Source organism: Sus scrofa, chromosome 2, assembly GCF_000003025.6.
Source record: "Sus scrofa isolate TJ Tabasco breed Duroc chromosome 2, Sscrofa11.1, whole genome shotgun sequence".
Classification (NCBI taxonomy): domain Eukaryota; kingdom Metazoa; phylum Chordata; class Mammalia; order Artiodactyla; family Suidae; genus Sus; species Sus scrofa.
Genome location: NC_010444.4, coordinates 133,662,540 through 133,677,052, shown reverse-complemented (window position 1 = coordinate 133,677,052; position 14,513 = coordinate 133,662,540). Strand labels below are relative to the sequence as shown.

General features: G+C 42.8%; 2 protein-coding genes across 11 annotated transcripts in view; both read right to left on the bottom strand.

The window, feature by feature from the left end:
- Nucleotides 1–14,513, bottom strand: part of LYRM7 (LYR motif containing 7) — a 203,799-nt gene that overhangs the window by 6,829 nt on the left and 182,457 nt on the right. For 5 of the 6 annotated variants that reach the window (XR_002342088.1, XR_002342091.1, XR_002342090.1 and 2 more), the window contains one exon: nucleotides 1,908–2,009. The gene's annotated coding sequence lies outside the window, so the exon portion shown is untranslated. Of the gene's footprint in view, nucleotides 1–1,907; nucleotides 2,010–14,513 lie in introns of those variants that run through there. The other variant, XM_021085420.1, reaches the window with a different exon arrangement.
- The window catches only part of CDC42SE2 (CDC42 small effector 2), a 119,867-nt gene that overhangs the window by 6,829 nt on the left and 98,525 nt on the right, over nucleotides 1–14,513 (bottom strand). For all 5 annotated transcript variants that reach the window (XM_005661625.3, XM_013995092.2, XM_005661627.3 and 2 more), the window contains one exon: nucleotides 1,908–2,009. In XM_005661625.3, the coding sequence (XP_005661682.1) occupies nucleotides 1,908–2,009 (102 nt within the window). The remainder of the gene's footprint in view (nucleotides 1–1,907; nucleotides 2,010–14,513) is intronic.

Sequence of the window (14,513 nt, the reverse complement as noted above, 5' to 3'; positions counted from 1 at the left end):
GCAGTTGTGACCTACGCCTCGGCTGTGGCAATGACGGATCCTTAACCTGCTGGGCCGGGCTAGGGATCGAACCTGTGTCCCAGTGCTGCAGAGATGCCACCAATACTGTTCTGCCACAGTGGGAACTCCTAGAGTTAAAATTTTAAATAAAGAAGTGGGGAAGAAGATGTGTTGATGAGAAAGAAATTAAAACTCATCACACATAATAAATTTGAAACCATTCATTCTATTTCTACATATATCACAATGACCTTAACACTAACAAAACTTAAGAGGGTCCTGTTTGGTTTCTTCCCTCCACAGATCCAGGAAACAAAGCTACTGAATTGTATTTTTTTTTTTTTTTTTTTGCCTTTTTGCTATTTCTTTGGGCCACTCCCGCGGCATATGGAGGTTCCCAGGCTAGGGGTCGAATCGGAGCTGTAGCCACCGGCCTACACCAGAGCCACAGCAACGCGTCTGCAACCTACACCACAGCTCACGGCAACGCCGGATCATTAACCCACTGAGCAAGGCCAGGGACCGAACCCGCAACTTCATGGTTCCTAGTCGGATTCGTTAACCACTGCGCCACGACGGGAACTCCAAAGCTACTGAATTGTATTTTAACAGAAACCTGACACCCCTTACACTTCCACAAAAGCACTCCAGTGTACTTTTCCTACGCATTTAAAACAAACAAGCTGTTTCCTTTCCAGGAAGCTACAAATGTCATCCCTTTCCCTACCTAGTAACTGCAGTGACAAACTTGTTTGCTGTATCCAGGATACTCATCTACCTACTTTACAAGTCTCTGTTCTCTTGTCAAGTCTTTTGTTAATGCTGTCCAGTAAGCCACCATAATTGTGTGTTTATAGAAAGCCTTACTGACTCTCAGGTTCTAAACACTTGAGGGATCATTTAGACATATCTGTGTACTTTAGATTTGGGGGAAAGAGGCTCTGGATACATAGTGGCTTGCTTCATGGCAAAAATGAGGCCGAGCCCTGATAAAAACCCTGTACTGGTTTCTATTCTCCTGCTCTCTACTTTCTCAGATGAAAATTAAGAGTTCAGCTGAGTTAATCTAAAGTCTATTCTAAAATTTACTGAAACCTCTATAAAACCCAGCAAATATGTACAAATTCTTTTTTTTTTTTTTTTTTTTTTTTTTTAAGGGCTGCATCTGCAGCATATGGAGGTTCCCAGGCTAGGGATCTAATCGGAGCTACGGCTGCCAGCCTACACCACAGTCACAGCCATGCAGGATCCAAGCCACATCTGCAACCGACACCATAGCTCACAGCAACACCAGATCCTTAATCTGCTGAGTGAGGCCAGGGATTGAACCCGCAACCTCACGGTTCCTAGTCAGATTCATTTCTGCTGCGCCACAACGGGAACTCCCAAAATATGTACAAATTCTAATCCTCTGCTAAATGTATGAGAACTTATGTTACAGTAATAAATAAATCACAAACATTCTAGTATCAGGTAAAGGCTAACATTTTATAACGTAAGTGCAAGAAACATGTCTGCAAATGACAACTAAAGGCATTTGGAATAGAGATTAAATATCACTAAAAAACTGATCTCCAAGTGGCTTTCATGGGGGGCATGAGAATCAACAGGATATTAACTTCCTGTCTGAACTCAAATCCTTTAATAAACGTTTTAAAGTACTGATTCAGAGGAAAGGTAGCTACAAACAGCTTAGTACAAACAGAAAGAAACACATGGCTTGGCAAACCAGATACGATTCATTTTTCCTTACTCATTTTCTCCTCTTTGATGCTCACACTAAGTATATATAGTCGCTGTCTATAATTCACTGCACCTAATGCAGTCATTAAGAACATGTAGCTGTCACACGGGGACACGTGACCACACCCTAAGGCCTCGTCTGCATGTCCCACCCACATACTTACCGAATTCATTCCGCTGAATAGGTCTCCTGACCCGACGTGAGCCGTGTGCACAAAGTTTGTGGGCTCTCCAATCATACTTCGGTCAATCCGCCGGCGCCTTTTCTAAAATATGAGGAATAACGTGTTGAGAAAATGATCTTGTTAACAAAAAACTTATTCTAATGGATTTCTATATTTCTATATTATTAAACAAATGACTTTATTTAATAATAAATTTACCCAGGACATAAAAAATACCTAAATCTTCGTATCACCATAGTCACTTCTTACGATGAGGTCCCGAAGAGAAATACATGCACAAAAAAATGACTGGTAAAGCAAAATAATGGGTTATTATTTAGAACTTAAAGTAGATTATTTGGTCGAACTTTGGCCATCCACAAATTTGTATAATAACCATTTAAATCTTATTTTTCAAAAAAGAGACAGAAGGGAGTTCCTGTCACGGCTCAGGGGAAATGAATCTGACTTGATCCCTGGCCTCGCTCAGCGGGTTAAGGATCTGGCGTTGCTGTGAGCTGTGGTGTAGGTCGAAGACGTGGCTCGGATCCCACGTTTCTGTGGCTGTGGTGTAGGCCGGTAGCTGTAGGTCCAATTTGACCTCTAGCCTGGGAACCTCCATATGCCGCGGGTGTGGCCCTAAAAAGACAAAAAAAAAAAAAAAAAAAAAAAAGAGAGAGAAAGAAAGAGATACAGAAGTTCCTGTTGTGGCTCAGCAGGTTAAGGCCCCGATGATGTCTCCATGAGGGTTCAGGTTTGATTTCTGGCTTCCCTCAGTGGGTTAAGAATCTGGTGTGGCTGTGGCTGTGGCATAGGCCTGCAGCTGCAGTTCTGGTTTGACCCCTGGCCTGGGAACTTCCATATGCTGCAGGTGCAGCCCTGAAAAGACAAAAAAATAAAAATAAAAATAGAAAAGTTAATCTGATCCTTAGACACTATGATTGAGGGGGGCCAGTGGCGGAGAGGCTCAGTGTCCTAATACCAGCTCTATGTCTCCCCATTTCCCTCCCCTTCAGTAGCATGCTTCTCCTGAAACTGCCATTTGCCTCAAAACTAAGTAAGGCAAGTTATGAGTTTCCTGGATTAGGTTAGGATGCCTTTTTTTGTTGTTTTTTTTTTTTTTTTTTTTTTGTCTTTTTGTCTTGGGCCGCTCCTGTGGCATATGGAGGTTCCCAGGCTAGGGCTGCAATCGGAGCTGCAGCCTCCAGACTACATCAGAGCCACAGCAACGCAGTATCCGAGCCATGTCTACGGCCTACACCACAACTCACAGCAACACCAGATCCTTAACCCACTGAGCAAGGCCAGGGATCAAACCCGCAACCTCATGGTTCCTAATTGGATTCATTAACCACTGAGCCAATGGGAACTCCAGGTTAGGATGCCTTTGAACACAGTGTTTTTATGTCTCCATCTATGAAATGCTGCTCCTGATAAATCCTAAAAACTTATTCAAACCCAGGTGACAGCTCCTTAGGATTACAACATGGTTTTCTAGAAAGCCACAAAACCGGAGAGCTCAGACACTGCTTTCAGAAGCTAGCATATGCTTTCTGCTGTCCTAACAGTCCTTTAGCTTTTATTGCCACAGATCATAATTCCAAAAGAAGCATGTTGCTTTTCCTCTGAAGTATTTCTGTTCATTCTCAGAGTTCAGCAGTGACACTGGTCTATCTCCAAGCTTGCTGGCTTTCCCCTCCCGTGTTCTGAATGGCACGTGCAGTCCCCTCACGATCTGAACACAGGTTTTACTGTGTCCAGCCTGGAAAGGGTTTCTTCTGTTATTTCTCTGACATTGGTGCTCGCGTTCTTTTTTGCTATTTCTGGAGCTCCTGTTATGCAGCATCTGAACGTAAAGGGGGTGGGGGTGACGAGGGAGGGATGGTCTCTGTATGTGTGTAATCTTCCAGTGTCTTCTATTTTCATTATTTATTTTCTCTTTACGGTTTCACTGTATTATAAAATAACTTCACTTGATCCTCTTTGGGGGTCCACAAATGTTTTCTTACAGGCCAGAGAGTAAGAATTTTTTCTTTTTTTTGCCTTTTTGCCATTTCTTGGGTCACTCCTGGGACATATGGAGGTTCCCAAGCTAGGGGTCCATTCGGAGCTGTAGCCACCGGCCTCCGCCAGAGCCACAGCAATGCCAGAACCGAGCCGCATCTGCGACCTACACCACAGCTCACAGCAACCCCGGATCCTTAACCCACTGAGCAAGGCCAGGGATTGAACCTGCAACCTCATGGATCCTAGTTGGATTCGTTAACCACTGAGCCACGACGGGAACTCCAGAGAGTAAGAATTTTAAACCTGCAGGTCATACAGTCTCTGTCAAAGCTTTGACTCTACTCTGTCATCACAGTAGGGAGGCAACTACAGACAATAGGAGAATAGCTGTGATCCAGTAAACATTTATGCATATAAAAGGGTGGCAGGCTACATCATGGCTGCAAGTTCTAGTTTGCTGACCCCAGCTCTAGATCAGTAATTTTTTCAGTGGTAGATACATTATTACTTTGTCCAATTATGGTCATTTTTTGGAAGCTCTTTGCTCTGCAATCACATTACTGCAATACTTTTTAATCTGAGAAGCTGTATTACAAGTTTTCACATTTTCCTCTCAAAAATGCTTTGCTGCATGAATTATAATCCATAACACCAGGGAGTGAGTGAAACACTTGTTCCTTTACTTCCTCAAATTTAGTTGCTTCAAGAGCCTTTTTGAAGGGTTAAGAAACTCAGTCCATCCTTTGGGGCCCTGCTCTGGCGAGCTGTATACAAACTTCAGGTTAAAATGATGTCAGGAAGCCAAGGAAGGGTCTAGATCCTTTGTCTACATTCTTCAGTTTTCTATTTCTTAGCACAACGCGCTGACTTCCTGCACTGCTACGTAAGGAGCCTCACACAGATGCCCAGTTCCTAACCACAGGCTCGACACCCTCGCCATCCTCTCGTGTGGGGGGCCAAGTGCCACCACCATGGGATAGTCTCTTCCACCCTGTTTCCCATTTCCCCCTAGATTCTGAGTGTGTCTATTTCTACCCACTCCATTCATACCATTTTCATCTGGGATGATACGGCTCAAGTCCCTACATGAGCCTTGAGAAGCAATGCTACCTTCCCTTTTCTGGGATTAAGGTAGGGAAAAGACAATGCCAACAGTAGGTTTGTGCCTGTTATCTTCTTGGTAAAACACTGTTATATTAAATTTGTCTTTTTAGAAACGTATGTGTTTTGGGTCCATCCAAATGTATCTTCAGCAGACACCTGGGTTGGACAAATTGTTGGGGCTTCTTCCCCAGGATGCCTCTTGACAGACAGGTAGAAAGGGAGGCTTTTGGGTTCCTGGTACATTCCAGACATGTAGAGCAAAGGGCAGAGGTCTACAGATGGACAGGGGTTATGTTCCATGGGCTCGTGGCATGTGCAGGGCTGCAGACTCTCCCCAAGGCCTTGTGTGACCAGCTTGCAGAGGCAAGAGCTTCTCAAGGACAGAGGGTGCTGCCTGGCTCAGCAACGGGCCCTCTCCAGCACATCTCAGTCAGTAAGATCTACTTCCAGGCCCCTGAAGTCCTGATCACCTCTGCCCTATGAACACACGGAAGCAACGTCTAACAGTTCTGAATCTGCATCATTTCCTCCGGAAGGGTGTGTTTGGGACTTGGCAGAAGGCTACTCTTGGCCCACAAATCTACATTAAGTGATTTACTCTAACAGGTGAATTCCTGCAGGAAGATGTTGGGAGAAAAGAATCACCATGGTGCACTCAGCCCACCACCCATCTCACCCAGAGATGTTTCTTCAAAGACGAATGAATAGATGTGCTTGCAGAATGAGAGGCTTCTGAAAGAGGGGTATTAATACACACTCATAAATAATAATACAGCCAACATCCTGCATAATAAGGGACGGAGGATGTTCAAAATGAGAAAACTGAAGGACAGGAAGACATAACTTTCTTCTATCGCACCAGTTACGTTAGGTAACTAATTCATAATCTGAAAATGACTCCTTTTCAACTTGACCTTAACTCATTTGGGAAGCAGACTTTTCCTTTAGTCCTGGAAAGGTTCTTCATGCCATCTACTCTGACCTTGATTTTAGAGGATAAAAGTGCAGGTTTTCTCTTCTTCCTTTATTAAGGTTAGAAGGAACCTCACTTTTAAAGCAGGAGAAAGACATGATCACAATGGCTTTAAAAGGCTACTCCGGGGAGTTCCCGTTGTGGTGCAGCAGAAAGGAATCTGACTAGTATCCATGAGGATGCCCCCTGGCCTTGCTGTGAGCTGTGGTCTAGGTCACAGACGCAGCTTGGATCCCACATGGCTGCGACGTAGGCTGGCAGCTGTAGCTCCAATTTGTTTCCCTAGCCTGGGAACTTCCATATGCTGTGGGTGCAGCCCTTAAAAAAATAAATAAATAAATAAAAGGCTACTCCATGACTGCTTCAGCTGGAAAGCAGATTGGAGAAGGCTAGAAGAAAAGTTGTTGTAGGAGTTCCCATGGTAGTTTAGCTGTAACGAACCCAACTAGTATCCATGAGGACGGAAGTCTGATCCCTGGCCTCGCTCAATGGGTTAAGGACCTGGCACTGCCGTGAGCTGTGGTGTAGGGCACAGATGTGGCTTGGATCTGGCATTGCTGTGGCGGTGGCATAGGTTAGCAGCTGCAGCTCCCGGTCAATCCCTAGCCTGGGAACTTCCATATGCTATGGGTGTGGCCCTAAAAAGACAAAAAAAAAAGTTGCTGTAGTAATGCTGATGAAAGGAAATTACTTGAATTCAACTAACAGCAGCAGAAGTGGAAAGGGTATAGATTCAAGCTGTGTTCAGTGGGTAAAATCAAAAGTACTTGGTTGTTGACTGGATTGGAGAATTGAAAGAGAAATGTCAAGATGCACAGATTTCAGGTCTGAGTAGAGAGCACATGATTCACTGGGTTAGACAATACTGGAAGAGGGCCAGTCTTTAGGAAGGAGACGGAAGATTAAGAACACAATCTGAGATATCTCTAAGACATTCAAGTGAGATGAGGTTTTCAAGAAGGCAAGTTGAATACATGGATACAGAATTCTGAAAAGAGCTAAACTAGAGATAGGAAATTAAGAGACACCAGAATAAAGCTGTGCAGGTTAATGAGACCCCCTAGGAACACAAGGGTACAAAGGAACTCTTCAGTTTGGGTGGAGGAATAGAAGCCATTAAAGGAGGCCATGAAAGAACAGCTTAAAAGTGAGAAGCAAAGTCAGGCATAACTGCTTCAAAATGTTAAGGATTAGGCAACACTGAAAACTGGTGGGAGCCCAGCTGAAGAGAAACCTCTTTCCTGGATTCAGCAACATGAAGTGACCGTGGTGAGCGCTGTACCAGGGCTGAGATGGGCTCAGGACATCAGGGGGATGGAGGAACCAGGAAGAGGGGGAAATGGAGAACAGAGACAGCTGTGGCTCAGGGGAAAAGAAGAAGCGAGGTCAGACTGAATTGTTTCCCCTTTAGGAAAAGAAAGACTGGATGATGCTTCATTACTGATGAGAAAGAACAGAAAAAAAGAGATGGAAGATAAAAATAAAGGATTATCAACAGTATAAGGTTCCAGAGAAGGTAGGAAGGATGGGATCCAGATATAGGCTGAGGTTCTTTAGACTTCTGTTTTAACTTTCTTAATCAAAAACTTTGATTCTAAGTATAATTACATTTCTGGGAGGCTGAGCGCACAAAAGTTCCCAGACCAGGGATGGAACCTGGGCCACTGCAGTAACCCGAGCCAAAACAGTGACAACACCAAGTCCGTAACTACCAGGCCACCAGGGAACTCATAAATATTTTAAAATGCAAAAATGTAGTAGTCTTCAGGCATATGCAGACATTTAAAGAATAGCCCACTTTTTTGGGTGCAGTATTGAGAGTACAGGTTAGAGACGATATAAACTGTGGGCAAACAAGGGGAATTCCAGAGTCTGGCCTCTGCAAAGAAAAACAGGAAACGGCGTACTCCGCTCTGGTACGTATGAACTGCTGTCAGTGGCAGAGTCACGGTTTTTCCTGGAAACATGCTTTATTCTTCTTTATAGGGAACTTTACTAAAACTGTCAACCATCTGAGTAATTCTTGCTACCCTTAAAATATTAACTATTATTCTGTGTAAGGTCAAGGACCAGAGGTACACAAAAATGAGTAGTTTTATTATACGGTGAAGGGAAATAAAAGGTCTCTTCCCATTAAATGTATGTCAGTTATGCCTCATTAAAGCTGTGAAATCTTACAGAGATCCATATTACCAATTTTTTCAATGAAATGTGATGTCCTGAATTTGCTTTTAATTTCCCAGTGGTGGGGTAGGGGTTACTAAGTCAAGCAAGAGGGGCCTCCCATCAAGACCTACGGAGCCTGAGTATGACATACACGGGCGAGGTGGGGGGTGGTCTCTTCTTTTCCTAAATAACATTTAAAAAATAAGTTTTAAAAAAGATATGCTCATTTAGTTTCCTCCGAGTCTTACACCTTTACAGAAAAACTTATGCACTATGTATTGGTAAAAATGGTGTGACACAAATATGAATAATAAACACTTACTTTCATGTCTGATTTCCATCAGAACTTAATCTTGTCCTCATTCTTTCTGATGCCTTACACTTCTAAAATCATGCCCTACCCACCTCCTGTTTTCCTCCCCAAACTAAAGATACACGTTAGGCTTTTCAAAAATACAGTGCAGAGCTACCGCATTAACTAAGACTGTACAGGGAACTTCTAAATATTAAACTCCACCTAGTTTAACACTGTTATTCCCACGCACCATTTATACCCTCGTATCACATAAAAATTATGAGGCAAACATGTATGAATGCGAAGTTTAGAGAAAGGATTATCCTGAGATTATTCTTCCGAACGATACCTCTTTTCTCTGGTTTCCTGCTCATCTGGCTACTGCCTCCATCCCTCTGCTTCTGGGAATCTTCTCCAGGATATCCTAGGTCCCCCCTTTCTTTCCTCTCCCCTGTCTTCACCGTATTAACTAACTCTACACTGATGACTAGCAAGTCTATTTTTTCTGGGCATCACACTATACACATGACTGCTTACTGGACACGTCCACAGGAATGTCCAGAGGATACTCAAATACGCCGGGTCCACGACCGAACACAGAATCTTATTTCCGTAACCTACTCTTCGTCTTCCTTCCCCATTCGGTGAACAATACTTCTAACCAGTACTTCAAGCCAGACCTGAGGGCTATTCCTCACACCACCGGAGCAGCACGTCCTGTGGATTCTACCCCCCTCTGCTCTCTCCATCCCCATGTCCCCGCCACAGCCTTAATTCCACCCCTACTCCAACATCACTGCAGCAGCCTCCTAACTTACTGCTTTGAGCTTTCCAACCTTCTCTACCTTCTCAATATTCTTTACCCTGTCTCTAGACATAGCTTTCTCAAGTACAAAACTGACCTCAGTCACCACTGTAAAGTCAATCAATAGCTTTCCAAAACTGGCAGGCTGAATTCAAAACTCTGCAGCCTACGAAGTTACTGTTTCTCACTCCAGCCTCGTCTTTTACTACTTCCTTTCATTCTAAGCTTTCATCTGCTACTTGAAATTCCCTCAATGTGCTGTGCTCTCTCACGTCTCCGTCCTCTATCTGGAAGGATCCTTCCCACTGCGCCTTAATTCGGGCCTCACTTCTTTATACCCTCTGCTCTGAGGTCACATGCTCCTCCTCTCTGTTCCCAGAGCACCTTGTGTTCACCTCCACCCAACTGTCCACTGATGGCACATGTGCTCCTACAAGGAGACGGCCCATCAAAGGGGCCTGCGGGCCAGCACCACACAAAGCACAAAGCAATTCATCAACACTTGCTTTTTGCATACATTTATGAATACCTAAACATCGCAATCACATGGTTTTTAAGGCTTAATTTTTAAAACATTTTTGTAGCAATATAAACATTCCGCCTCCCTCACATTTCTACCATCTTGATCAAGGACAGCGTCTAGAAAAACAGTGATTACTTAGTGTCGCTGAAAAGGCGACGCTTCCTCCAAGACTATTCTCTAGGCAGCTTTCTGTACAAACACACGCCACTGAGGAGCAATTTAAGGCCAGGTCCCAGAGGTTAACAGGAGTCCTAAGGTAGGAGCAGTCTCAGATCCTTCTAGAAATGGACACTGATATGAAGAGAGAATGAAAGGGCCTGCCATTGGCGGCAGTGAAAAGGCTGATGCTTTCAGGATATAAGACTGCGATCACTTACGCCAATGTGGCCTAAGGATTTGAAAGGCTGAAAGAGGAAGATAAGCTACTGACGTAACTTTGCGACCTGCAGAGAGAAGGCAGAAGTGAATCCCCTACCTGTGAACATATCAAATAAGCCCATGATTCCCAGATTGCGTAGAGCAACCAGCAAATATCCAGGAGCCCACAAGACACTTTCAGTTTGAGGAAACACAATGATTCTCAACCGTGTGACCTTCTAACTCAAGGCAATTCAAAATTTCGATCTTAAAAGCACACACTCTTTGCAGCAACACAGCTCTTTCCAAAGCACATTTTTCAGTGGCTGCAGAGTAAACTGCCCAGGTATTGCGCAAAGGTCAGTATGGAACTGGAGAAGAGACTGGGGTGTTCAGTCTGACCCCACAGTTGGAGGAGCTGTGTGATGCCCAACAGGCGAAAGCATCCCTTAAATAATCACGGTTATTTGGGAATTAAATAAAATTTTATTTTTTCTATGTATGTATATTATCTTTCTTTCTTTCTTTCTTTTTTTTTTTTTTTGTCTCTTTAGAGCTGTACCCTCGGCATATGGAAGTTCCCAGGCTAAGGGTTGAATCAGAGCTGCAGCTGCCAACCTACACCACCACGACAGCTCACGGCAACACTTAACCCACTGAGTGAGGCTAGGGATTGAACCCGTGTCCTCATGGATACTAGTCAGATTCTTTACTGCTGAGCCATGACAGGAACTCCCTGTATATTATTTTTTCAAATGGTGACTTGGCTTTTAGAACATAAACACTGACTTATTTAGACCAAACCAGTTAATAAATAAGTCTGTAAAGTATTTCTTGTGGCCTTAGGAACACCATGAAAAAATTACTGAAGGGTTAAGAAAAACAAAAACAAGTTTGGGGAGCCTCTGAAATAAACTAAAGTTAATTTTTTGAACTACTGACAGTGTGACTAGGCACTGGGTATTTCTAAAACAAACTAGTTTTTTTCCCTATGGTGCCAGTAACAGTGGTTCCCTAAGTAGATGAGCTGCTTTCAAACTGCCTATTATCCATCCAGTTCATATGACAGGGAAGAAAATGACTTAACGCGCTATAATAATATAAAAATGGATTTTTCCTAGTGGGTCTTCACTTAAACAAAAAATGAAAACGGAAGTCAGGGTAGTCATGTCAGCAAGCTACAGGCAATGCCTTCACCCGAACCCCTGGCCATCTGGCACTGCCTTTTCATTCCTTAAGACCCGGCTCAAGCTTCACCTCCTGAACTGAGGCTGCTGAGCAGTCCTTGGTCTAAGCATTCGGAGCACGAGGATCCTTATGTCAATTGTAACACCTGAAATACTGTGTTGTCGTGTACCTGCTTACAGTCCGATTTTCCTCCCATGCTAAGGGTTCTTCTATGACCACAGCTGTGTCTGACACATTGGACAATAAAAGGCTGCTGAATGAATAAAAGGATTTTAAAGAAACAATGACAGCTCAGTTCTCTAGAAACTGTTTGTGTTATCCAGTAGTATGACCAAATACTTCTCAAGGACCTATTACATACGGAAGATGGAAAAAACGTGATGCCAATTATTTTATATTTATGCACAAAAAGTTATTTATGTGTTTTGTTTTTTCTGCTTCAAAGTAATGCTATCTGCCACAGAGTATTTCAGTTGTCATCGCTGTTCCCTAGCGTTTATACTGGATGACACCTCGAAAGCAAACTTTACATCAGGATCACTGCGGGTGAGGAGGTGCTGTTTGAACACAGGCCGCTGACCTTTCTTTGCAAAATTTCAGATCCACCAGGTTTAAAGCAGGTCTAGGAATGCACATGGCTAACGGAGGTGATACTGATCGCTCAGTGGATTACAAACATTGGCTCTGAAGATTTAGAGGTGAGCATTTTAAAACAATTTGTAATTCTTAAGAGTCTTACTACATAGGCGTATTGTCAAGCACTTTATTGTTGCTGTTCTTGCCCCCGCCCCCAGCCACAGCATTGGGAAATTCCCAGGCCAGGGATGGAACCTGTGCCACAACGGTAACCAGAGCCAAAGCAGCGACAACACCAGATCCTTAACCTGCAGAGCCACCACGGAACTCCTCTAAGTAATTTAGATACAGGAATTCATGTGATAATATTTCAAAAAGAAGTATGTGATGTTTTAATATTCCCTTCAAATCTGAGAGCCTCTGGCAATCGCTGACTTGGGATCTCTAGACCATTGCTCAAGTCCCTACCTTATATTCACACTTGTTAACCGCTTGCAATCCCTGAATAATATTTTACAATTTGTGCGTGTGTTTTTAAATTATATGGAGAGACATCAGGCTGAACAGTTATCATTAAAAACAACCTCTGTAACGACCAAGCCACCAAAGAATGTTTTTTCAATCAATAGTTTTTCATCAAAAAGAGGAGGCCATTCACTGTAGCCAACAAAGAAACAGTTCTTAACGAGCTATCACCCCAGGGCTCAGTGTACAGGGAGCAGTCAGGCATGCCCATATATCTCGGTCTTTCCCTGCAAGAGGCCTATGTGCACACTTGAAAAGCTGTTACCTGAGGCTCAAGCTTCTAATTTGGCACACATACAGAGAAAGAAGAAGACAGTGCCCAGAGTAAGATACTGTACCACCTCCACATTTTCCCTCTGCCTGTTCCAGGTCACCCCGTGTCTTCCTGGAACGAGCTCACACATACATGTGGTGCACTGCTTTTACAGATGCCTCCCAGAGCACAGAGCTTTTGATGGCCTGGCTTTGACAGCCAGCAGAGCGTGAGGTCACATGTCCCAAACCATGGGAAAAAAAACCAATCAACTAGTTCTTAATTAGCTCTCACTCTCATGGTTCAGTGCAGAGGGAAGAGACAGAAAACACTTAGCTCCCAATCTTTCTGTGAGAGGAGTCTACCTGCATAGTTTCAGAGATGCTGCCTGTGTCTAGGTGCTGACTGAGATCCTCCCCTTTGGGACACTGAAAGGCTTTGGCACATGCTCAATGGCAAAGAAGGTAGCTCTGGACAATCACAAGGCTGAGAGACAACCAAGAACCTGGACCAGGCTGAATAATAAGGTTCAACTGCTACATGTGACCAATACATCACACCTGGGAGAGGTGGCTATTTTATACAATGAAAAGAAACCAACACTGGGACTACAGGAAAAGGAAGACATAGAGGAACATACTCCAAACAAAATAACAAACAAAACTCCAAAAAGAGACTCTAATAAAATGGAGGTTAGTGATTCATTCAACTGATAAAAGAGTTCAAAATTAAGGCCATAAATATCTGAGGTCAGAGGACAACACATGAAGAAAGTAAGAATTTCAACAGTGAAGTAGAAAATATAAATAAAACAGAGAATTTCAAAAGTAAGAATAAAACCTATAAATAAGTACCAAAAAGAAGTAATACAGAGCTGAAGATCACAATTACTAAACTGAAAAATGCAACAGAGGGGTTCCACAAAAAACTAACTTGTGTAGAACAAAGGGCAGTGGAATGTATCCAATCAAAGGAGGCAAAGAAATAATGAAAAAGAGTGAAGATAGCTTTAAAGGACTTAAGAGACAATATTAAGCAGACCAATGTTCACATTATAGTGGCACCACAAGACAGAGAGACCAGAGCAGAAAGCTTATCTGAAAAAACACTGGCTGAAAAATTCCCAACCTTAGTCAAAGAGACAGATATCCCGATGCAGGAAGTCAAGAGTATCCAAATGAAATGAATACAAAGAGCTGCACACTGAGACACAGTATAATTAAATTGTCAAAGATCAAAGACAGAAAACCCACAACAATTTGTTACATACAATCTGTTACATAAAACCTAACCTCCCCCATCTCCTTACCCCCTCAAAGACTCCTTACCCCCTCAGATTTTGAGGCAGAAACATTACAGAAAGAAAGGAGTGGGAAGATATATTCTAGGGGCTAAAAGAAAAAAACCCTGTCACCCAAGAACACTCTACCAGCAAAGCTGTCATTCAGAAGTGGAAGAGAGAGAAAGTTTTCCAGACAAGCAAAAACTGTAGAAATTCATCACTAGACCAGCCAAAAGAAACATTTCATGTTCAGTTCTCAAGCTGAAATGTAAGGATGATAATTAGTAACAGGAAAGCATATAAATGTATAAATTTCACTCTTAAAGGTAAATATATAATTAAATGGTGGTGAGGAAACCAAGAGCTTTATACTTATAAACCTAATATAAATATTAAAAGATTAAAAGATTAAATTAGTAAAAATAACAACTACAATAATTTTTTAATAGTTATGAAAAAGATATAAAGATATAAATTTTAACATTAAAAACTTAAAATGTGGAGTTCCCACTGTGGCTCACAGCAACAAACCCGACTAGTATCCGTGAGGAT